Genomic DNA, 23034 nt, shown 5'->3' on the forward strand with positions numbered 1-23034 from the left:
AACTATAGTGTGGTTTCCTGTGAAAAGAAATGTGAAAAGACTCCAGCTTCTGATTAGACACGCATAATGTGAAAAATGTGAGGTTTCTTTGTGGTTGGCAGGATAAAACCCATTAATAGAAATAAGGCTACTGCTATTTGTTTTAAGAGCGTTGGACTCGTCTCTCCAGCAGAACATGAAGGCTTTTGGCCAGGATGATTTCTTCCCCCAGACTTGAGTTCAACCGAGTTCCCTCGGTCAATGAGCCTGTGAATGAAGAGTCATCGTTGCTACGCTGGTCCCTAAACGCCTCGTCAATGGAACGACGCGTCCTCCGAGGAAAAGAAAATCCTTTTGCCGTCATCAACGCGTCACCGTCCGTCCTTGAGTCGCTTAAAGCTCTGTCTGACACAGTTTTTTTTGTCAATTTTAATTTAAAGTTTTCTCAACAGAAATAAACGACTGCTAAATCCAATTTTAAAAATGCAATGTCTTTTTTTAAAATAACATTGTGACGCTTAAAATTGATTTACCATGTTTTTTTTTTTTGCTTAGTTTTTTCCCCAATGGCGTAACCGCAAAAACACTCAGGTCTTTTTCCGGCGCAGATTTGTTTGTGAGCCTTGTTAACGAGATAAACGTCTTATGCGTCTTCAGATAATCCTATTTCAAGACCAGCAAAGTCATGGGCTGAACCGTCTCTTAAGTCCAGATAGAGAGGAGCGGTTCAGACAAACGGAACAAGCAGGCCGCCATTCATCAGCCGGACATGGTGGTGCGTTCACTGCTCTAACGAGTCAGGACAGATCACAGGTCAGTGCTGTTTCCTTTTTTTTTTAATATTCAAGTAATCAATCCGCTGCACGTCGTATTTAAATAATAATAAAAAATACCGTATTAGATTGCATTTTGGTGTTTTTTTTTTTTTTAATCGATAAATGACTTTAAAACTGCAACTCCCCCACCAGGCTGACTTCGCCTCGGAGACTGGCAGAGAGCATCTGAAACAGAAATCCAACACGCCGCTGCACGTCTCCGGAAATGGAATCCCTGAAACAGTTCACCAGCTTTGTGTCGGGCACCAAAAACCCCAAGAAGAGAGCGAGCAAAGGGAGCCAGTCCGTCCGCAGGTTTAGCTTCACACGCAGAAAGAGCGTCAGCAGCAGGCGGAGAAGCCTTCCCTGCAACAGCCAGAAAGTCCCAGACTCCTGGCTCAGGGTGTATCAGGAGGAGCTGAAGAAGGAGAGGTACAGGAAAAAAAAGAGCCGTTCCCTCTGAAAAAGGCTCTTAAATGTTTTTATTTTATTTCATTTTTTTTTTTTTTTTTTTAGAATCATCTCACAACAGTATAAATAAGCTATGTTAGATATGCCGCCCCTTATTCTCCTGCTAAGACTCTTGGCCCTGCAGCCTGGGCTTAGCCAGGATAAGGCTGCGTGTGTTTAAGCTTCTTGCCCATGTGCTGCGGCTAATTTTGCTCTGTGCCGTTTACCAAAGGAAACGTCAGCAGGACATGCTGGCCAAGAAGAACGCTGAAAGAACCGTGCGGAGAACTCACTTCAGGAGCCACCACTGCCTTCCAAGGGTAAATAAGAGTTTTAATGAGATTTTATTTATTATATTTGTTGTAATCCTGATCATGACCGTTTTTCTACCCACAGCACCCTGCTGCCGCTAGAAAACCCGCACCCGCTAAGGATGACTCCTTCTTTGGAGCCTTCCAGGGCCTGAGTCTGGACGGGCTAACAGGAGGCGCTGCTGGATCTCCTGCCGTCTCCGCCGGTGGAGGTGGAGATCAGTGCAAGGTTATGTGAGGTGCAGCCGTGGAGGATCTTCACGACGGAGATCTGGAAGGAAGTGACTGATTTCTGTGATGCTTCCTTTGTGTATTGTTCAGCTGCTGTCATGACATGTTTGTACACTTGAAAGGGCCTGTCGACTGTTTTTCATGCATTTGCCAATCCAGCACATGTTTTTATTAAGTTTATAAATTTAGCAATTTGTTTTTTTTTTTATTCTACATGGACAGAATTTTAGGCTTGTAGCTTGAAATCCAAAGCATCTCAGAAATGTATTTGTCGTCCAATATAAATGGTGAACACTATACCATCAAATGTTTGGCATCTTTATTTTGCTCTTACACTTTCCATGATCTCACTGGTTATTTGCTCTTAACATTACATGCAGCATCTAAAAATGGTGTTTAAATTTTTTTTAATATGGTATATGACCCTAAATTAGACAATGCCATGTCACTTTACAATTCCCAAACTATGTGCACCTAGATACCAAAACAATTGTTTATCCAACTTTGGAAAGTACAATTAAGCAGACTGAAGATCAAGCTTTATTAGGGTTTGAAAAACAAAAAAAGACATTTTGACTTACATTAGTGGAAGATGCATCGACTCTAGCTCTAGATCAAAAGTATGTACAATAGAAAATGGAAGTACAAAACTATCAGGGTAAGGGACTTGTCACATGACACATCAGATTGTGACTGTGCTGACTGCAGAGGTGGGGATTCACAGAAAATGACTTGATTTTGACAGTTTTACATCATTCCCTCTGTTCCATCTTAACTTTAGGGGGTTTAAGGAAGGACCTGTTCTTTTTCTCTTTAGTTTTTCCTTTAGTTTGGAAGGTCCTCCAGCTGTCCACTCGCCCATCTCTTGAATCCTGTGTAATTGTTCAGTGAAATCATTAAAAAAAAATAAACAGAAAAGGCAACTCAATATTCCCAATGTGAACAAACACAGCAAAGCTCACCTCAAAGTTCTTCTGCCATTCTCGTTCCCGCTTTGCCTTCTCCGCAGCCTCAATTTCTTCTTCTCTTGCCCTTTTCCTGGTTAGATAAACAGAATCAAGGGTGCAAAAACTCATTACTAGAACATTTAAATGATCTTTAAATATAGTCGTACACAGCTCCAACTTCCAGGGCGTTAATACGTGGTTTTCTACCTTTCATGCATTTCTTTTGCTTCCCTTTCCTTCCTTTTGATTTCAAGCTCTGCAAACAGCTTCATGGTTTGTTTGTACACCGCCTGTCTGAACTGGAAGACAAAAACAAAGATGGCATAACCAAAAAGGTTTACGATAAACTCTTTGGACATTGGTCAACCAGGTGAACTCCTCTCACAGGCCGACTCACCATTTCAGGGTCATCCTCCTCCACATCCTGCGATTTGCCATCTTTTTTCAGTTGCTTCTTTTTCTGCTTCACCTTTTCATGACAGATAATACCTTACAAAATGGATACAAAAAAGGGAGATTCATTACATTTTTCTGCAGGTAAGCTGACACGGACGCCACTCACCATATGCTCCACATATTCTTTTCCCGCTTGGATCACGTCGACTGCTCTCTTCTTCTGCTCTGGATCCAGTAGGAGTTTGTATGATTTGTCCACAACTGGAAAAACATCAAAGGTTGTGTGGAATAACAGATTCCAACAAATAGCTGCTCTTACAGGCCAAAATGGCTCCGTTTGTGCATGTACATGAGGAGACAGTTAAGTTTGCTTTAATCACGTTATAATTAAGCCTGTCTTAAAAATGCACAAGAGATGTGTGGACATGTGTGTTTGTACCTTCAAAGGCTTTCTGTGATCTTTCAGGATCATCTTGATTTTTGTCTGGATGGACCAAAATGGACAACTATGCAATAAAAAAACAACAAAAAAAAACCATTAGGCTTTAAAAACACCAAACTAAAATAAAAAGAGTCAATTTTTCCCTTACCAAATCCATACAGCAATTACATGTACTTCACCAATGCATTTAATTTTCTTTATAAAAAGGTAGGCAAGTATTTCTAATGAATTTCAAAGATGAATAACGCTAGATTTTTTAATTATTTTCTTAATAGTTATAATTACATACCATTTTTATTGAATGCGTTTATGATCACTGTTTGGGCCAGTTGACTTATGAGTGACCTCCTGCTGGTAGATATCGTTTATTGGAGTCACTGAACCACACATCCTTACAGTAGATCATATAAAGTGACTTGTACGAAACGCATGGCCATTACAAAACCGCCTCGTGGCAGACGGCTCCTTCTTCGAAAAAGTCACGTATGAAAAAGACCAAAACTGCAGAAGCGCAAAGTGGTGAAATGACAACAACCAAACTTACTTACCGCCCTAAATCTTTTCTTCAGCTCCTCGTCTGTTGCTTCTGGATCAAGCTGCAGTACCTGGAATAAGCCAATGCATGATCACATTTACTGTGGCACAAGAAAAATGGATGGGGCAAAACATGGTTGGGGGTATTACAGGCAAAATAAGACCTGTGCAAATGATAGAGTCAAAACCAGCTGTGCAAACTGTACAGTATATATGTCAGAAGGTAGTTTTTATAAACAAAACAAAGTAATTTAAGCCGTTTGTTAAACCAGAAACAACCGTTCACTGGACCTCTCACACATCCAGAAAGTGAAACAATGAAACTTAAATTAAAAAAAATAAAATAAATAAAAAAATCTTGACTGGAAACAAATGGTGCAAACAAAACAGCCAACCAAATGCTTAGCAAAAATCAATGGAAACTAGGGTTGAACTGTTTTGTAAAATAATCTAATTGCGATTTTTTTATCTTAATATTGCGACTGCGATTTAATGCGATTTTTTTTTTTAGTTTAATTTATCATGTCTTTTTAAACATAAAGAAACAAATCGGTTTCATCGCTGTGCAGATCAGGTGATAAAAGAGCTGCTGCGTCTCAACTCGAAGCAGAAATTATTGCGTTCTGCCTACAATATATTTCAACCAAAATTGCGATTTGATTTTAACTTTTCTCTCCATTAACCACAAGCAACAAAAATGGCCTCTAGATAAAGATGTTTGTAAACAAGGACTATTTAAAACAAGAACTTTTAATGTTTTTATTAATCAGAATATTACTAAAGAGAACAGGTTTTAATTGAGTTGGACATCAATCCTTGTTGAACATAAAGTGCAACCAACAAACAAGTCTATTTATTAAACTGATTGACCAGAACTTAATGCTGTGACGAGATTCCTAAATGTTTCTGGTAAAACAGTATGATTATACAAACTCTAAAACAAGTAATACAATTAGATTATCTCACTGCTGCAACAGTCTTCCCTTACATGTGGAGCAAACCCACTTTAAACATATTACTGACACTTAAAGGACGCGTGTGATTCACTAATTGTTACATAGCTAAACATTGCAGACCTCTGCGATTTGGAAATTGCATTTTTTTTTAAATTGCGATTAGATTGCAAATGCGATTAATTGTTCAGCCAGAGTGGAAACATGAAAGATCAGCCAACAAAGCCTCTCAGCTCTTGTTACCTCAAACGGGTTGAGGTTGAAGTACGACGATCCAGGTCTTAGCAACCTGTCGATCTGCTGCTTGGACGTTAACACAGAGTCCCTCTTCTCAATCTGCTTCACCTGTCGGAAGCACACATGCAGAACACAAGCCATCATGACTTATTAGAAAACGTGCCGACTTTGGGGGCCGCTTTCCTTTTCCGTGGAGGAGTTAAGTCATATAAGGCTAAATTAAAGCGATTCATTGCACGTTCCGGTTCAATGTCGGCCCTGAGGATACAAACGTGCTAAATATATGGTAGCTTAGAGGTAAAACAGCCCATCGGTAGGTGTTAGCATTAGCCGTTAGCCGATGCTCCCATCTACTAGGCCTTGTATGACGTGAACCACGGAGCTGTCGACATACAGATTCAGGTAGAAACCAACTCACGCCGAAGACATGTGAAAAACAATCATTAAATATAAAGTATTATTTCCCACCTCGGAGTAAAAGTTTTGAAATAATTCATCCGACACACTCTGAGAGGAAGACTCTCCTCCAGCGGCCGCCATTTTCACTCCGGTTTACATGTGACGTTTCGTGTCACGTGACTCGAGAAGGCTTCCAGACGTAAGGCGGCGGACGTGCGATGACGTCAGATTAAACGGAGGCGGCGCAGCGTTTTTAGTCGTTTTTTGTTTTGTTTTTGCGATGTAGGAAGGAAAACGAGTTCTAGCAAATATCCCACGAAACAAAAAAAAATTGCAATTCGAACAAAAAAAACCCAACAAAAAACAAATGGAATAAAATAAATAAATAAAATGGTTGTAATGGTCCAAATTCAAAAGTCGAAGTGTCAGTTTCATAAAAAAAAAAAATCAAAAGCACGAAATATTTTGCATAAAGTGGATTCCAAAAATTTATATATGTAAATATATGGATAGACAGGAAGATAAATAACTTCCACCTCTTCTTGTGTCAATAAAGAGTTCGTTTTACTGATGGCATGACGTTGACTTTATTTTATGATGTACAGTCTTGACTGTTATAGTACCACACGAAGCCACCATCGATTTCCCTGGCTGACCCATGCGTAGAAGTAGTAATGAGGACCACACAAACAATCTCTAGCATCCCTTGACTTCCTCCAACTCAAATCAGGCCCTTTGGCTATAACCCTTCTTGCTCACACTTCACGTGGCATGCATCCCACACAGCTATGCAAATATCACAGGTGTGCCAACAGAACCAACATGCCCTAATAAAGTTCCCTCCTTAGACTTTCAAAATAAGTGTCCCACATAAATTAATTATGGCAGCAAGTTTTCATATTTAGCATTAAACGTTCTTAGTGAACACAACTTTCAGTGATTACTTTGACACAAAACGTCCCTGTCACATGTTGGTGAAGCTTCTCAGTCACCTGGTCATGATCAATCAAAAAAAAAAAAAAAAAAAAAAGGTTAAAAAAATAAAACATCTGGACTTCTATTCTGAAGCTGTTTCGCTTCCCATCCAGGAAGCTTTCTCAATTCAAAACGTCTGGAGTAGTGTGGAGTTCCAAGCTTTGTACAGTGGAGAGTCGTCTCCACAGGAGAGAGGAAAGCTTCCTGGATGGGAAGTGAAACGTCTTCAGCTTTAGAAAGTACAGTTGTTTTATTATTAAACTTTTTTTTTTTTGGATTCCCTGTCACACCTCAGCCATGGACCCATCTGCACGTTTTTTCTCAGCAGAAGGTGGTGCCTCTCCCTTTTCCTTCACCTTCCACTTTTCTGTCCCCAGAAGACAAGTGGCGAGGCCCAGATGAATCTGCAGTCGCTGAGCTGAGGACAGGGAGCTGGTGGACTGCTTTGTGGGGAAATAAATCATCTAAAAAAGGAGATGATTGTAGATTTCAGGAGAAACCAGAATAGGTTCAACACTATTACCATCCTGAGAGAAGTGGAGGTGGTGGAGGAGTATAAATACCTTGATGTTCACCTGAACTGGAGACTCAAGTCAGGGGCAGTTCTAGCCAGGGGCCAACAGGGGCCAGTGCCCCTGTAGAACTGGTCCCGGCCCCGCTACTAAAGACATATTAAATACATTTCTTATGATATATGTTGACAAAGATATCGGAACTGGTTAATTAGACCAGTTGTGTTTTTTACTTTTACAGTTTTACTCTAATAATAAAGCTGTTTAGCATGTTTAGCTTCAGGGGTCTGCAACATGCAGTTCCAGAGCCACAGTTGGCTCACTTAATATATTGAAATATGAAATACTGATTTCTTTAGTTTTTTTCCCCCAATCTTTTTTTTTCCTGTGCTCCCATGAAAAAACACTGGTCCCACCGCTAGATTTGGTATAGAAGTGCCACTGTGTGCAGCTGTCCACAAGAAGACACAGTAGACTGTACTTCCTGAGGAAGCTCAGGTCCTTCAGGGTTAGCAGCAAGATGCATTTTCTGTTGTGGAGTGTGACCTCTTCTGCCATCATATGTTGGGGTAACAGCATCAGAGCAACTGACTTAAAGAAGCTCAACAAGCTGATAAAGATGCTGGCTCTGTTCTGCAAACCCTTCTAGAACCTCTAGAGACGAGTTTGCAAAGGAATCTTCATAAAATTAACATTATGGATGACTCTGAGCATCCTCAGTCAGAGGCTCCTCCAGATCTGCTGTAAAACAGGAGATCCTTCAGCCATCAGCTTCAACAACTCCATGAAGAAACTCCTGAGTTACACCAGCATTTAATTTTACTTTGGGATTAATAAAGTATTTTTGAATCGGACACTTCCCTGTTCATACTGCTGAGTCAATTTGGCCCTTTTTCTGTATAACCGAGGCGTTCTGAACTCAACAGAAACCTTTTGGAAAACTACACAAAAAACAAATATAAAAAAGCTCACTATTAAGTATGAGTCAAATGAATTTGTTTATAAAGCACCAATTCACAACAAAAGCCCATTTCACAGTGCTTTAAACCAGATCAGTTCATATACCAGGTTTTATATGAGCCAATACATTCAACTTTAAAATATTTCATGTATTCTAACATTAAAACACCTTAATTTGACCTGAAGACAAATGTAATTTTATTGTCAAGACGATTGAAGGAAGTCCAACAGCTCAGATGTTTTTTTAAAAAAAGCTTTTAATTTACAAGTTATAACAGAAAACAGTCAAACATTATTGAGCCGTAGTAATACAGAACACACAGCAGGTGTTTATCATTAGAATGATCCACAATTCATATCTTTACTTCACCTTTCTCAAGGCAATATACGATGAATCGCATTCACCCACAATATTCAATGTTTTACTTATGAGGTTCAATTGATCACTTTGTCCCAGTTAAATGAAACAGGGGACAACAATGTCTCCACTATATGCCTTCACAAGTTAAAATCTAGCCTGAAAATATATATATAAAAAAGGTTTGGATAATGCACACAGTACAGTTAATTAACAGGGATAATTTTCCTTTCAAGAATAATTCTTGGCGCTGGTTAAGGAGTATGGGGTTTCTTCATGTGGAGAGGTCTTCTTTTCACTCCTAAGTACAAAGAAAAGAGTATTTGTTATTGTGACTCAGTCTCTATTTAGCTTTAAATGTTATTCACACATGCTCTTAATAACTGGGCTAAGATTCGTCACCTCTTTTCCTTATCCTTAGGAAAGCTGGGTGCTGTTGAGGCGGGTGCAAACCTGTTATGGCTCTGACTTGCACCAGGTCTGACCTGGAACTAAAACATGGCCCACACAGACAGAAAGTTCATGATGAATATGTTTAAGTCTGTCAACAGCAATAAGACCATCAAACCCAGCCCATGAGCAAGAAGATGCTTCTTCTTTTATTGTAAGTAAAATAAAATAAATCAGATTTGCACAACTCAGCATAACATCTAAAAAAAAAAAAAAAATAGTCAAGAAGCTAAACATGTTGAATTTTTCTGAGCATTAATTAAAAAGGAAGCCTTACCAATCACTTCTTTCCAATTCTGTGAATTCATTCACATGGGTGGGGGCAGCTCCTTTACTGCCTGGTGACAAGAGGCAACATAAACACACAGGTCTGATATGAAAATGTGCTTTAAAGGCACCGCAGCATTAACAACCAGCCTTCTTTTGTTGCATCCCCCTCCCCTTCCCAGTAACTAAACGCAGCCTCCATACGGCCATCTAGTGGCGGTCAAGGCTAAAGACACCTATTTTTTTTTTAGGTGACGCCTTTGTTCTGCAGTCAGCCAATCTCGGACATGCTGAAGCCAGACTCTGCTCTGATGTGCACAGATATTTGATAAATAGGCTCTGCGCTTCATAAAGACCGAATAATCAGCTCCTATAACCCCTTAAATGCAGCGTCGGACAAAGCAAAGGGTTTCAACCCATTTTGCTTTCGAGCTGCTGCCCCTAGTGGCCATGGAGGGTAGATGTCCAGCTCCTCCTACTTGCAGACAAGCTGCAGTGATTTTTTGGTGCAGTGAGCCAAGATATGTAACAGATGTTTGGAATGGTTTCACTTGTGTTCTGCCAACCAGAGCCAAGACTTTCTGCACTCAGGCTTTTCATTACAGTTTGACCCAAGAATCATTTAATTAAAAAAAATAAAAATAAAATTGCTCTCAAACCTTTATTTTTTTACTGTAATGGGGCAAATATGTAGATTTAAATAAATGTATACTGGAGAAATGTTCTCTAAATAGCCCAAACATTGAAGTATTTCCCCTTAACTTTAGTGACCCGTCTTCTTGTAGCCTGGAAAAGGCGCCGCATTGAGCAAAAGTCTTATGTCAACCCTAATGTGTTTTTATTGTTTTCTAAGCAGCCAGACTTTCTTGTAACCTTTGAAAGTGGTCTTGGGAGATGGTTCTTCACTTTTTGGTGGTCTTACAAGGCCTTTGTTTTGAATTTTCCAGCTCGTTTCTTCGTATCAGACTTGATTCTGCCTGACACGAATCATTCAGACATAAAAAAATGGCATGGACGCTTTCATCAGCCGCTCTGGGTTCCCCTGAGCAAGACACCCATAGGAAAGAAAAGCTAATTTGCGTAAAGATTCTTTAAAAACAAATTGGAGAAATAAATCTAAACAACACTGATAAAGAAAAGTGTCGTAGGTTCCTTCAGAAATAGTAGTTTTCAATATTACTGTTATAAATTCCTGTTATAAATCAAACTGAGGCTCCAAAACTGAAAACATGATTCCGTTTTTTTGGCTACAACCACTTTGCAAAAGGACCAAATCTTAAAAAAGGAACTTCAAGGTTACGTCCGTCCAAACCAAATGCCGTCTAGTTTCGCTGGCTGCACTGACAGCAAAAGGTTTTGAACTGACATAAAGCCCGTCTCTACAGATCACGTAAACAGAGAAAAACGAAGAGCTTATTTCCTGCCTAAGCTTCAAGAGTGATTTTAGTTAGCTACAGGAGAGGAGGCAGTACTCTGTGCAAGGCTGGCTCACCCTCAAGTACCGTTCAGGTGAGTTCCTCACGCTAGCGGTGCCGCTCGCTTTGCGTCTCCACCTAGGCAGGTTGGAATAAGAGGACAGACACATGAAACAAAATACACAACAATGACACCAACAGGTAAAGGCTAGAGAAACGCTATTCGTCCTGGCAAACACATTCTCTCTCAGGCGAAGCCTTTCTGCGGGTGTGGCGGTACGTTTTTGGGAGCGTTAAAGCGCACGGGGGGCGTTTCTGAAGCCGGGATCTATGCGTGCGTCACACGTCCGAGTCAAAGTGCTCGCCATTGCTCAAACTTGTTCTCGTCCTTTAAATGTCTTTTTTTTTTTTTTTTTTTTAAGTTGCACAGAATTAAGTAGATGTGGGTCCATCTGCAACCAAGTTCCCCCTTTGAAACAGAAATGCGTTGAACTGGGGAATTTAAAGAAAATACAAACCTGCTGGAAAAGTCTTTTTTTTTTCTCTTTTTTTTCCACCAAGTCATTTAGGCTTTGCGGCTGCAAAATGGGATTAAGTTACGTTAAAAAACAAAACAACTGCTGCTAAGCAGCACATTTTCTTCAGAGCGATAAATGCTGCTTCTTCCTGTTGGGGAGGGCAGAAGAAAACATTTGGAGAGGGTAGACGACAAAGAGCTTCTGAGAACGGTTTGAGGAATGGGAACAATTTCGGGGAATGCTTTGTGTGAATCGTTAGGTTTACAGACCAACAACTGTGTGAAGGAAATGCAGCAGTGTTACTGAACAAACATTTGAGGAATAAATGATAAAAACCCTGTTTAATCCAGGCAAGGTTTCCTGTTGATTTGCAGGGTTTGTTTTTTTTTTTCTCCTAAAAGGGGAAACATTTTTTGACTTGAAGAAAAAAAAAACTTCTGAATCAAAGAATCGAGGTTATAGATCAAATCACAACACTTGAGTTTGAGGTTCTGACAATGGACTGATGCTCATCTGAGTTTTATTGAAACGGAACAAAACGTAAAAGTTATAAATACAAATAACATCAGAGAACAAACTGCTATGGCTCTTATGGTAAGCCAAACCAATTTCTACTGGGCAAGTTGAAAGAAAACACGGAAGTTTATGTTATCAGTTTAAAAAAAAAAGAAGAAAAAACACAATTTATCTATCGCTAGAAATGCTAGGCGTACACGTCGGACATTACAAAACTTTTATCCTTTTTTTTCCTCCTCCTTTGGCGGATTCTTTTCTCCACCATTGCAAAAAAAAAAGAAAAAAAAAGAAAAAAAAATGAATACGAAGCTCTAACCATATGCATTTATTTACAAGCATGATCCTAAACTACTATAATAAACCACAAATTAAAAAGGAGTACAAGAAGGGGAAGGGAAATGGGAGCATGGACAAGAAACTTCCTGCAAGGTCATGTTGTATTTATTGTCCACTCAAATTTTTGAGAATGAACGTCCGCTTTTTTTTGTGTGTGTGTCAAGAGTTCATTGTTGGCTTTAAAAGAACCAGGAACAAAAATTTCCAATAAAATTGTATTGATTTTTTTTTCTTTTTAAAGATGTGTCCCAATGTAACCGCAGGAGTAACAAATGACCACAACGGTTACGTTCATTTCTTCAGCCAAAAAGGATTTCCAGCCAATCGTCTTGAGCCAATTCTGCAGTCTGTCCATTTTTCTCAGATATATGTATATACAGATATTTTTTTTTTCATGAGGGATGAAGAATAAGAAGAATAAAAAGTCAATCAAAAATTGTGGCCAATCTCTCCTTTTTTTTTTTCTCTTTTGTTGTTTTCCTCTTTTTTTTTGCTGTTGCCAAATACCTTTAGGTGCATCTACTTCCACTGTTGCCCATAAGAATCTTGTGAAAACTCCATGGTGTCATTACTGTAACCATAGTTACCGGAATAGTCGGCCCCTTGCTGCAGGGGCTGCTGGGCGATGGGCTGGGACCCCCAGTTCTGTTGGTTGTTGGTCTGGCGGCGCTTGGAGTCAGGCTGGTTAAATACGTCGGCCTTCCTCTTTCCGCCGACGTTGCCCCCGCGATTGCCCCGGGCACCGCGAGGACCACGCCCCCTTTGAGGCTGGAAGGGCGCGCCCCGTCCTCCCCGGGCGCCGCGCGGACCACCGATGGGCGGCCCCCTTTGGGCAAAACCGCCCCGGCCTCTTGTCGGAGGGGCGCCGCGGACTCTTGGCGGCGGAGGCCCGCCCCTGCTTGGGCGGGTCCCACGGCTCCTCATGCTGTACATGTCGTCATAGCCGTAGTAAGGGTCCTCATAGCCACCACGGTAGTCGTGGTAGTCATAGCCATAGTAGTCATCATAGTAGTCCTCATAGCCATAGTAATCGGGAGGATAAGCGTAGCCCCCTCGGCCACCGCGGCCCCTTCCTCGGCCAGGTGGCGGCATGCGGGGAGGTGGGTAGTAGTAGTAGTCATCATACCTGCAGAGGTTAAAACATGTTAGTCGGCACAATAATCAGTAACACAGATGAGCGATCGTGGCTGTTTGACTCACCCTCCTCCCCTGGGGGTCTGACGGGCTGCCTGACGCTCTTTCCTCTTCTTATCTGGGGGCTTAGCCAGGACAATCTCGATTTCCTCCCCTCCGAGCTCCTTCCCATTCATCTCCTCCATAGCCTGAACATCAAGAAGAGTCGACAACTATAAACCACGCAGACTCGCCGTGTGCACGACATCCTTTAAAACATCAAAGAAATCCCCACCTTTACAGCAGCATCCCTGTCTTCAAAATGGACAAACGCATAATCTTTTAGCTTTTTGACTCGTTCAAGTTTCCCAAACTGAGAGAACGTCTTCTCAAGCAGCTCCTCGGTCACGTTTGTGGCCAGCTTCCTCACAAAGAGCACTTTCACCTGCGATCACAGTGAAGACAGTCAGTTCCCGAACCAGATAGGACTAGGAATGGCTTTTAAGACGCGGACTGCTCACCTTAGCCATAACTTCCGGGTCGGGCTCAGCGACGGGGTCGGCCCACTCCACTGTGACGGGGTTCCCCCAAACTTTGACCTTCCCGCTCATCAAACGGCGACGCGCCTGAGCTGCAGACTTGTGATCCTCATACTCGAGGAAACAGAAACCGCGGTTCTTCTTCTTGTCATCTGGCTGGTGATACAGGATCACATCTTGCAGCCCCTCTGTAACATAATTGAGTAACACCCCGTTACAAACGACCCACTACAGATTTAATGAGTTTAAAACGACAAGCATTGCTTTACAATTTCAACAAACCTGTAACTTTGCCAAAGTCTTCTAATATACTGTCTCTTGTCTTGTTCTTTGGAATCGATCCAACAAACAGGCGATTGTTTGCAACAGATATACACACACCCAAATACTTCCCAGGGCGGATTTCGTGGTTATCACACTGAAAACAAAACAAAGAAAATACATTTGTAAAATCATGGCAGGAAATCTCTCCCAGGGGAGATTTTGAATTAAAGTGTTTAAAAAATGTTTAACGGCCTGCTCAAACAAATAAATCGCGGCATAAAGCAGGTTGCAGCTCTGTTAGGACAAATACCATTTGTTCAGTCGTTGCAGGATGGCAATAATACTCGCTTTGACTGCACAACAACAACTTACCAACTTCACAGCCTTTTGCGCATCATCCTTGTTGCAGTAAGTGATGAAGGCGTAACCCCTGTTCTGACCAGACAGAGGGTCCATCATTAACCTCAGGTCCCAGATGGGCCCAGCAGACTCAAACAGTGGCACAAGCTCATCTTCGTATAAATCCCGGGGGATTTTTCCAACAAACACCTGAATAAGAAAAAAACAAGACATTCATTTGAAGCCTTTGTTGTAATGCTCAAATCTACAGCAAATACACTTTACTGCTGGGCATTTCCAGTTTTGTGTTCAGATTGCTCATTCTATCTTTCCAAACTTCTTTGAAGAATAACTCTGCAATAGGTGTCCTTAAAACAGCCTTATTTTCCCCCCTCAACGCAAAACTTACCTCGGTTCCAATCCCTGGTTGTGTGCCTTTAAACACAGTCTCAGGGGGAGGACCTCCGTACTTCCTCTGCCCTGTTGTCACATCCAGCGTGTAACCTGTCCGCTCCAACAGAGCCTAAAACACACACACACAAAAACACATAATGAAACTTTTACTCTTAACATTTACTTTTGCGTTTATACACCAAATATCCCATCAAAGCTACTAATTACCTTTATTTTTACTTCATCCGGACCCTTAGTTGACTCTTGGACCTTGCTTCCTTGTTTTTCCCGCTGTCTGTATGTCTTCATAACTCCACAAAGGAAAGCACTTTTATTCTACCAAGAAAACGACCCTCAAATTAATACAGACAGAAATCACCAACAGCAAAAGAGATGTTGCTCTAGAGAAAAATCTGAAACCAAACGGGTACCTGAACATGGGATAAGTCGCTTTCTTTAAACTGCTGCAGCACAGTGAGCGCTCCCTCTTCGTTGAACTCTCGCAGAGCATCGATAGCCCTTTCATCCAGGTCAGCATACGCCACCAACCCTGCAGTGAAGTCGCCGTGTTAGTTACAGCAATCAACACATAATCAAACGAAACACGCTTGAAGATGTGCGTTTTTCCTTTCGTTTTGGGTGTACGTGCACAGCCGAAATGATTCACCTGTCTGGAAGATGTTATCGAGGCTTTCAGCCACTTTCTGAGGCAGCCCAGCATCAAGGAGAGTTTGGTAGTTTTCTGTGTGTGTGGTTGTCACATCCATGGGTTCCTCTTCCTCCTTTGTTGGAGCAGAGCTGCCATTCACCTCAGTGGTGGCCATTCTTCTGCAGAGGAAAAAAAAAAGAAAGAAAAGAAGATGAGATAAACTGGAGATTTAATCTTCCTTAAATTCAAGTGATAAGACTGATGGATTCCTACAGACAAAAAGCAAGACAGCAGTTGCCATTTTTTTTTATTCTGGTCCAACAAAATCTCACTTTATTCTCTTGAAAGCATGTAACATATATTTTTATATGTTACAAAAACATATGTTTTTTAAAAAAAACTTCACAAGATAGCACACAGTTATAGGCCATTACAAGTAATGTAATATTCAGTTTTAGCATTAAGTTTATTGAAAACTGAAGGACATCATTTAAACAATCTGAGGATATTAAATTTTAGCTTCTTTGAAAACATTGCTGAAGTCCCTAGAAACTAGAAATGCGTCAGTTTCAGTTTATGGGATTTCTCCTAATTAACTCTGCACGAATAACCTGGTTTTTCTAAACCACGATACGGGCTTGCAATTTGCGGGATGCCACTGTATAAGATTCCTGCAAATAGTGCTTAAGAACGACAAACAACGTGGTGAGGTTTCTGTTTCGAGTTAAAATAGCCCGGGCTCTCAGAAAGCAACGGCGACTACAGTCCCGCCCCCTTCACATGCAGCCAGCTACAAAGCTAAATGAACACGCTTGTTTTCTAATAATTACCCGGCGCAAGGTTTTACTAGCTAAACCCGATTGTAACTACGAACCACCGAGTGGTTAATCAAACACGTTTCAGAGCATTAGTGGCGTTAAAGGATGATTTTCTCTTTCCTCTGCGAGCATGACCAGTAGCTAGCTTTCTTGCTAGCTGTGAAAGCTAACAGGCCGCATAGTGCCGAAAAACGCCGTGCACACGCCAAACACACAAAGGGCGCAAAAAACAGGTAGCTAACAAAACTTACCGGTCAAATTCAGGTAGGCAACCGCAACGTGTTTCAATGCGTGTTTTTTTTTAAGTTTCGTACGAACTAAATAAGCCAAAAGACGAATGTTTGTGTCGAACCCACGAGACAATTTTGCAGACACCAGCGGTCTCGTCGTCGGCTCGCCCGAACAACGCAACCGCTCACCAACTGTCGCGAGACGTTGAACGAGAACTCATGAAGGGCAACGGGTGTATTCGGTGGGTTCGGTTCATGCGCCCTTGTGTGGCGAAGTAGGGAATATACATATATAAAATTAATGTAGATTCCATCAGTATAAGAAACCCGATATGACATAATTTGACCAATATTAAAAACAGACAATTTTAAAGACTTTCCTATTTAATCACCGTATTTTGAGGAGCACTAACGGAAGCACAGTTTGCCAAAAATGAAAATCAAAATCTTCATTGTGATTTTACAAATAATCTAAAACTTGTATCATGTATGCCCACCTCATTTACTCTTTTTTTCCCTTATTGAAATCATGTGCAAGCAATGTTAAAAAAAGTCACCTACTTAAGAGAAAGCCTAAAGTATAACCTCAGTATAGCCGTTATATGAAGGCCTTGGAGGTTTGTGAGAAACCAGAGAAAATAGCTTCATAAAGACAAATTACCACACAAGGCAATTCGGAAATTGCCTTTGTGCAGAAATTAAAACTGAGTTAGGCTATAAAACATTTAACCCAAATTGGAAAAGAAGACCAAATAAACTATGGCATAACTGCAAAGCTACCAAGATATGAAGATCCACTAAATTAACAGGTTGAGCAGAGACCATGTCCCTCCTATGCAAGTGTGGTTTCTCCACCCCCACCTACTAAAGGTTTATTTCTTAAAAATAAACATGTTAATAAGTCTTTGTAAATGGCTCCAAGTAGTGATTGTGTACATAGTTATTTGTCCTGTGTCTCCGAGGTGCTGGTCACCTGTCCAGGGTGTTCCAACTGTTGGATATGGGCACCGACCCCCCCCTGCAGCCCTCCAAGGACAAGTTAGCATAGACAATGGAAAAATATGAGCTTGATTTTCACAAAAAGAGCATCCATTGTTCAAAAAAAGAAACATGGAACAAATCAGATGAAGTTATTTGTTCTGCACACATTAGACAAATTCCCAATTCTACCACCACCACCACAAAAAAAAAAACAAAAAAAAACAGCTGACAATTAGTCAATTCAGGAAAAAAAGAATCACTTTATTGTTTCAGCCCTTACAAAGAGGTCAGTAGAACATCCCACGACCACAGGATCTGCCTTGACCAGCAGAGGAAACAAGTGATATTCAACGAGCGGTCGCACTCAGGAAACGAATGACGGCAGGCTTCTCCGCCTCAGTCGTCATGCGACAGCTTTCTGATTTTGCCCTTGTGGCGGTCAATCTCTCTTTGTAGGCGTTCGATTTCCTTCTTGTGGTGCTCAATCTCCTCGGCGTGGTGCTTCCTCAGAGCCTCCAACTGCTCCCGCTCCCTCTGCCTGAAAGAGAACCCAGTAATCCAGAGGGTTAAAAAAGGCTCGCCCGGTCCGGATCAGACCAGTTGCTACAATAAGGCCCTGTGTTTCACCTGAAGTATCGCTCCTCTTCTGCAGCTTCCCGCTTTCCGAACGCGCCTCCTGCCGACCTCACATATCCTCCGCCACCTCCGCCTTTCCCCGCTCCTTTGCCCAGCTCCCCAAGCTGAAAAACACACACAAAAAAAAAATGCTCCAGATAAGTGATTCATTCTACACTTGTGGTTAATAATGCCTTTCAAAGCACATCGACAACCTTTAATGTTTCAAAAAATGTATACAGTGGAGCATTTAAACAGGCTATTTGTCCAACAGACAATGTTTTAAACTCAAGTTTTCGCCTTTATTTAGACCAGGGGTGTCAAACATACGGCCCGCGGGCCGGTTCCGGCCCGCCGAACAATTTAGTCTGGCCCGCTGGCAAAATGTATTATCATTATTCTCAAAAAAAAAAAAAAAAAAAAAAAATTATCCAGTGTCCTGTCTGGCAATGTGGCAATAAGAATTAACTTGTCTTAATGCCAAAAAGAGCTCATCAGATTTGACTTTCACAAGTGGAGCAGTACTGCTTTTGCCATAGTGCTGCACTTGATTTATGAATGTGAATAGTTTTATTATGATTCATGCGGGGAATATCTCAAATGATATGGACACTACAATGGGAAAGTAGGAGAGGAAAGGAAGAGAATGATAAAACAATTATTGAAAAAAACATGTACTTCGTTTAATTGGAAATCTGCAGTTCCTATATTGTCCACGAGGGGCGCTGTGTATTAATCAGCAGATGGTAGCACTGAGCTTCAGATGTGGAAAATTGATTTTAAATAATTTCTTAATTTTTATCTGTTTGATGTATTTTGTCATGCAGGACAGTGTTTTTAAGTTCCAAAAAATTTGAATAAATGTTTCTCAACATTTTACAATCACTTTGATCAGTTCTTATGCATACTGCACAAGTAAATGTTTAACTGAGTAAAAGTATTGTTGAAATTGCACACACTTTTCTTAAAAACGCTGAGGTTATTCATAATATATTGTGTAAAAGTGAAATTCATTTAAATATAAAAATCAACAACAAGTCCACTTTTATTAGTTCTATTTAATCTTGCAATGAGTTTACTCGTGTGGCCCTCTTGACATCAGATTAAGCTGTATGCGGCCCCTAAACCAAAATGAGTTTGACACCCCTGATTTAGACCATCGTCAGATTATGACTCACGTCTATCATTTCCTGGTTTTTCCGTTAGTGGACTAGCAGATATTTAAACCATCTTCAGGTATTCGGCGACTCTTGTCCAATTTTATGTTACGACATTGATAAGGAACTATATTTTCTTCCATGTCCTTCAAAAGAAGAAAAGCTGACCTCCTTTCGCCACCCTTGCCAATCAAAAACTGTGAAAAAGGAAATGATTTACGGTGAAGAATAGTTCCCACCTGCAGACGCTTCTTGTGAGATCTGAACACAAAGGCATAACCCACTGACCCAGCTTCTGCTTAACTACATCCTGTCCCGATTTGGCTTGTGTTAATGAAAAGTATTTACACGGTGCATCAGCATCCTGCATGACGACGCAGGACGATATGAGGCATAAATAAATCAAATTTGTGGGTTAATATCTGAACACGATCACCAAAACAATGTCCTCCTCAGCAAAGTAGCATGCCTCAAAGTAGGAATGAAATTCAGAGTTGATAAACATTATCTGTCATTTATGGCGATAAAAGAGAAATAGTATATAACAATTCTTTGTCATGCTTTTAGCCAACTGTATGCCCGTGGCTACATGTCACTACAGTCGAAGCCCAATCTCATAAAATAATAACACTTATTCTGGACAGAAATTACATGAAGTGGGATTTTTATCAGGTAAATTACACCTCTTTTCAAATGTATCGATTTTTGCCGACGCTCTCATGAAAACCACTAAAGGAGAAACACTAAAACTAACAACCCCGAAGATAATTTCATTAACTGGAATTTAAAAATCACGCTAAACTAAACTACAATCCTTTTTTTTTTTTATCTCAAAAGTCCCAGCTGTAGCAATGTTGAAATGCTTGAGAAGACGGCACGGGTTCTCTAATTTGAACGTAAAAAAGGCGGTAAATCTGGGTGTGGCATCATTCTCAGGTCAGAGTTTCCACTTCTGGAGGGAAATGTTACACAATGTTGCCACGTAATCCAAGAGCAACACAATTTATGGATTTTTTTTTAACTTCCTGTTAAAATGGAGTTGATATTCTCCACTATCGCCCTATGCTTGGTCCCAACGAGGGATTTCTGTAAACTGAACAACTCAGAATAAGCAGCAGGGCTTTCAACTGAATTTCATCTTACTGTATAAAAAGTATAATAATAATAATAGGCTGTCTGTACCTGAATCTTAATGGAGCACATATGATTATACGCGGACAAACGGGATTGATCAATTTGGATCCAATATAGTTGGACCGGTTTGTCTTGTCCAATGCAAAAAATAATAGAATGAGTAAGTAGGCTGAACATTTTTTTTAACCATGTAAACAAGTATTAAATCAGTTTCTAAATGTTCTCCCTATAAATCCTTTCACTGTCAAAGCTACACACTAGTTAATTATGACATATTTAGTGAAATATGACATATTTAACTAGTCAGATCACCAGTTATAATGGTCATCTTATGCCCTTTGGCACACTATTTGCATTAATAACAGTGGACAAAGCTTCAGGGGCCTTTTCAGACTGAGTGCAGCATATGTTGCCCTCCCTGAAGCCCGAAGTCACAAAGGTCAATGTGAAACAGGTGGCCTTTTCACAACCTTCAGCTTGTCACTGCTGTCCCAGACAGGAGAGCTGCTAGTTTGTCTGTAGTGTGCATACATTCGGCACATTCCCATTTGCTCCAGTACAGTCCAATCGAATGCAGGTTGCAGAGCTGCATTCAATTTCTACAACAGAGCGACAATAACATTTTTTTAAAAAAAAATGTCTTGCCGTTTGTCTGAAAACTACATGCATTTATTATTTTATTTTTTTTAATTTTCCACAAATATCACCAACCAAATATCCATATGCGTCTGGTCATGTAACATTCGCACCTCTAAAACTTTATTTAGATGAACTGAGGGCAAAAATGGCTCCTTGGATTGTAAAGCTGACAGACCTGTGGTCCACCCATTTTCAATGTCAGGGTGGATGCCTCACATATTGGCTGCACACGTGTTCAGAGTGTGCGACTTGCTTGATCAAAGTCCAGATTGGTTCTTGGGTCCATGTTCCACAGATCTGCAACTACAACAGACCCAACATAGTGTATCTTATGCCCCCTGCCTCACACCGGGGCCAGATACCAGCCACCGCATTTGCTTGATGAGATTATAAGCGTGTCGATTTAAAGTGCGTCTGTATTACGCCAGTTACGGTAATGCCTCGCCATGAAAACCCCCCTCTCTGCATTTTTAAAGCCGAGGTCCTGGTTGCACAAGACCAAATCTAGTTTTGTTTTTTTTGGTGCATGTTTTCGTTGCATGTTCTTTCTTTTAAAATTGTATATTCTTTATATTTAAAAAAAGGTAAACAGGGTATTTTTCTGCATAAGGTACGAGCATGCAATCCTGCCTGCCATTGAATCAGACTGTGTGTTTGTGTGGGGGGGAGGGGCCGGTGAAATGTGTGTCAGAGCTGGGAGGGTTAAACCGAAGCTATGCAACCTAGATTGTTGGTTTTACTATGATAAACAAACAGATTTTGGTCGATTACCAAACCAATTGGCCAAGTTCAAACACAATCTGAGAAACCCTGAACGTATTTGCGACTAAAAGGTTTAGCAACTAATCGATTTGCTGGCCAATCAGGACGAAATTAGGCCACACTTGCAACGATAACCTTAAGGGGAAAAATATATATATATGCAAGCTAAAAAGCATTAAAACCCTGCAAATTTATAAAGATAATTCAACTTTTTTTCTCCATCCTTTAACCAAAAGTAAATCCCTTACTGTAGGCTTTCAAGACTCATAACACAACAAGAAGAGGGCAGAACAAATGTCAAACTAACAACCCAGTTGTCTTTGTGTGTGTGTGTGTGTGTGTCAGTGACAAACTGGGCGAGCTAATGCTAACTTCATGGAAAAGCCACCATTCCACCCATTTACCTGGTCTGAAGACATCCTGATCTGGGTGGCGATGCACCTCTGCAGGGTTCCCCTGAGAAACAGTCGCGCCATTACCTGTCAGATACAAGCAGAGCTGCTTCAAAAAACGCAGAAACCCGTGTCCTCTCTAAGCCCAACAACTTCGGATGAGAAACAGGAGGAAATTTGAACTAAAGGACTCTGACTGGGCGTGGAGAAGCAAAGCTGGGAGGAGAACGTGCGTGCTCGCTGCTGCCATCGCGCGGCAAGGGGGAGAACTACACCAGGGGAATTAACTTATTTTTGTATGATTGCAAATATTTGTGTACAAGTGGGCAGCAACAAACAAGTAAATATACTTAATTGCGAAGAAATACAATTAATAGTTTAAAGAATAGATGAAAAAAGAAAAGACAGTTGCTGATATCACATCTTGTTCATTAAAACAATTAAATGTGACTGAATTTAATAAATTCACATTTATATATAAAAAATAATTTGGCCCATAAATCATCATTTTATAAAGCATTGCAGAGACACGTGATCAAGAAAATACAGGGTGCTGACAAACATAAGCATGCCCCTTGAACTTTCCACTACCACTCAGGTCTTCTGGCTTCAGCCTACTCCACATACCTGTAACCACAACCAAACACGAAGAAGCAGCATTTAGTTCCAAGGCTGCACTTATCTGGAACAAACTTCCAGAAAACTGTAAAAGTGCGGAAAGCCTGAGTTCCTTTAAATCAAGATGAAAAACACATTTGTTCAGGATCTCTTTTGACTGTTCTAGTTAATCCGTTACTGAAACATCATTAGTTCAACTTTGTAGTCCAACTGTTTTTAATGTTTGCTTTTAGTTTCTATTTTACCATGTTTTATTTTGTTTCTACATTTTATTCCTACTTGCTTTTATTCTGTTTTATTTTCCCATATTTTAATCATGTAATGCACTTTGCATTGTCTCTGTACTGAAATGTGCTATACAAATAAATTTGCTTTGCGTTGCTTTGCCTT

General features: G+C 40.6%; 3 protein-coding genes and 1 long non-coding RNA gene across 4 annotated transcripts; all 4 read right to left on the reverse strand.

Annotated features, from left to right (window-relative positions):
* Positions 1-2308: 2308 nt before the first annotated feature.
* Positions 2309-5907, reverse strand: dnajc8 (DnaJ (Hsp40) homolog, subfamily C, member 8). The gene is made up of 9 exons (XM_012875436.3): positions 5764-5907; positions 5302-5403; positions 4120-4176; positions 3569-3635; positions 3296-3390; positions 3131-3202; positions 2941-3032; positions 2749-2824; positions 2309-2658 (listed from the first exon to the last, which is right to left on the reverse strand). Exons 1-9 carry the CDS (start codon positions 5833-5835, stop codon positions 2539-2541), a joined length of 753 nt encoding a protein of 250 aa, XP_012730890.2. The 5' UTR covers positions 5836-5907; the 3' UTR covers positions 2309-2538.
* A 2473-nt stretch (positions 5908-8380) lies between these two features.
* Positions 8381-9220, reverse strand: LOC118565228. The gene is made up of 2 exons (XR_004932275.1): positions 8902-9220; positions 8381-8800 (listed from the first exon to the last, which is right to left on the reverse strand). It is a non-coding gene; the product is annotated as an uncharacterized LOC118565228 (long non-coding RNA).
* Positions 9221-11631: 2411 nt separating this feature from the next.
* Positions 11632-16539, reverse strand: LOC105935132 (heterogeneous nuclear ribonucleoprotein R). The gene is made up of 11 exons (XM_012875401.3): positions 16368-16539; positions 15317-15477; positions 15081-15199; positions 14878-14985; positions 14666-14779; positions 14290-14466; positions 13936-14071; positions 13636-13841; positions 13410-13559; positions 13202-13323; positions 11632-13127 (listed from the first exon to the last, which is right to left on the reverse strand). The coding sequence occupies exons 2-11, from the start codon at positions 15471-15473 to the stop codon at positions 12521-12523; spliced, it is 1896 nt and encodes a 631-aa protein (XP_012730855.1). The 5' UTR covers positions 15474-15477; positions 16368-16539; the 3' UTR covers positions 11632-12520.
* A 1028-nt stretch (positions 16540-17567) lies between these two features.
* On the reverse strand, positions 17568-22205 carry atp5if1 (ATP synthase inhibitory factor subunit 1). The gene is made up of 3 exons (XM_012875310.3): positions 22039-22205; positions 17955-18067; positions 17568-17865 (listed from the first exon to the last, which is right to left on the reverse strand). The coding sequence occupies exons 1-3, from the start codon at positions 22108-22110 to the stop codon at positions 17724-17726; spliced, it is 327 nt and encodes a 108-aa protein (XP_012730764.2). The 5' UTR covers positions 22111-22205; the 3' UTR covers positions 17568-17723.
* Positions 22206-23034: the final 829 nt, after the last annotated feature.

Source organism: Fundulus heteroclitus, chromosome 13, assembly GCF_011125445.2.
Source record: "Fundulus heteroclitus isolate FHET01 chromosome 13, MU-UCD_Fhet_4.1, whole genome shotgun sequence".
Lineage (NCBI taxonomy): Eukaryota > Metazoa > Chordata > Actinopteri > Cyprinodontiformes > Fundulidae > Fundulus > Fundulus heteroclitus.

Excerpts from the sequence above, each read along its gene's own strand:
- dnajc8 (XM_012875436.3), bottom strand. The coding sequence starts at position 5,835 with ATGGCGGCCGCTGGAGGAGAGTCTTCCTCTCAGAGTGTGTCGGATGAA. Across the intron at positions 3,391-3,568 it reads ATCACAGAAAGCCTTTGAAG|TTGTGGACAAATCATACAAA; the intron begins GTACAAACACAC and ends ATGTTTTTCCAG. Across the intron at positions 3,203-3,295 it reads AAGAATATGTGGAGCATATG|GTGAAGCAGAAAAAGAAGCA; the intron begins GTGAGTGGCGTC and ends TGTCATGAAAAG.
- LOC105935132 (XM_012875401.3), bottom strand. The coding sequence starts at position 15,473 with ATGGCCACCACTGAGGTGAATGGCAGCTCTGCTCCAACAAAGGAGGAA. Across the intron at positions 15,200-15,316 it reads CGATAACATCTTCCAGACAG|GGTTGGTGGCGTATGCTGAC; the intron begins GTGAATCATTTC and ends ACTTCACTGCAG. Across the intron at positions 14,072-14,289 it reads CGCAAAAGGCTGTGAAGTTG|TGTGATAACCACGAAATCCG; the intron begins GTAAGTTGTTGT and ends TTTTGTTTTCAG.
- atp5if1 (XM_012875310.3), bottom strand. The coding sequence starts at position 22,110 with ATGGCGCGACTGTTTCTCAGGGGAACCCTGCAGAGGTGCATCGCCACC. Across the intron at positions 18,068-22,038 it reads TCAGGATGTCTTCAGACCAG|CTTGGGGAGCTGGGCAAAGG; the intron begins GTAAATGGGTGG and ends TGTGTTTTTCAG. Across the intron at positions 17,866-17,954 it reads GAAGAGGAGCGATACTTCAG|GCAGAGGGAGCGGGAGCAGT; the intron begins GTGAAACACAGG and ends GTTCTCTTTCAG.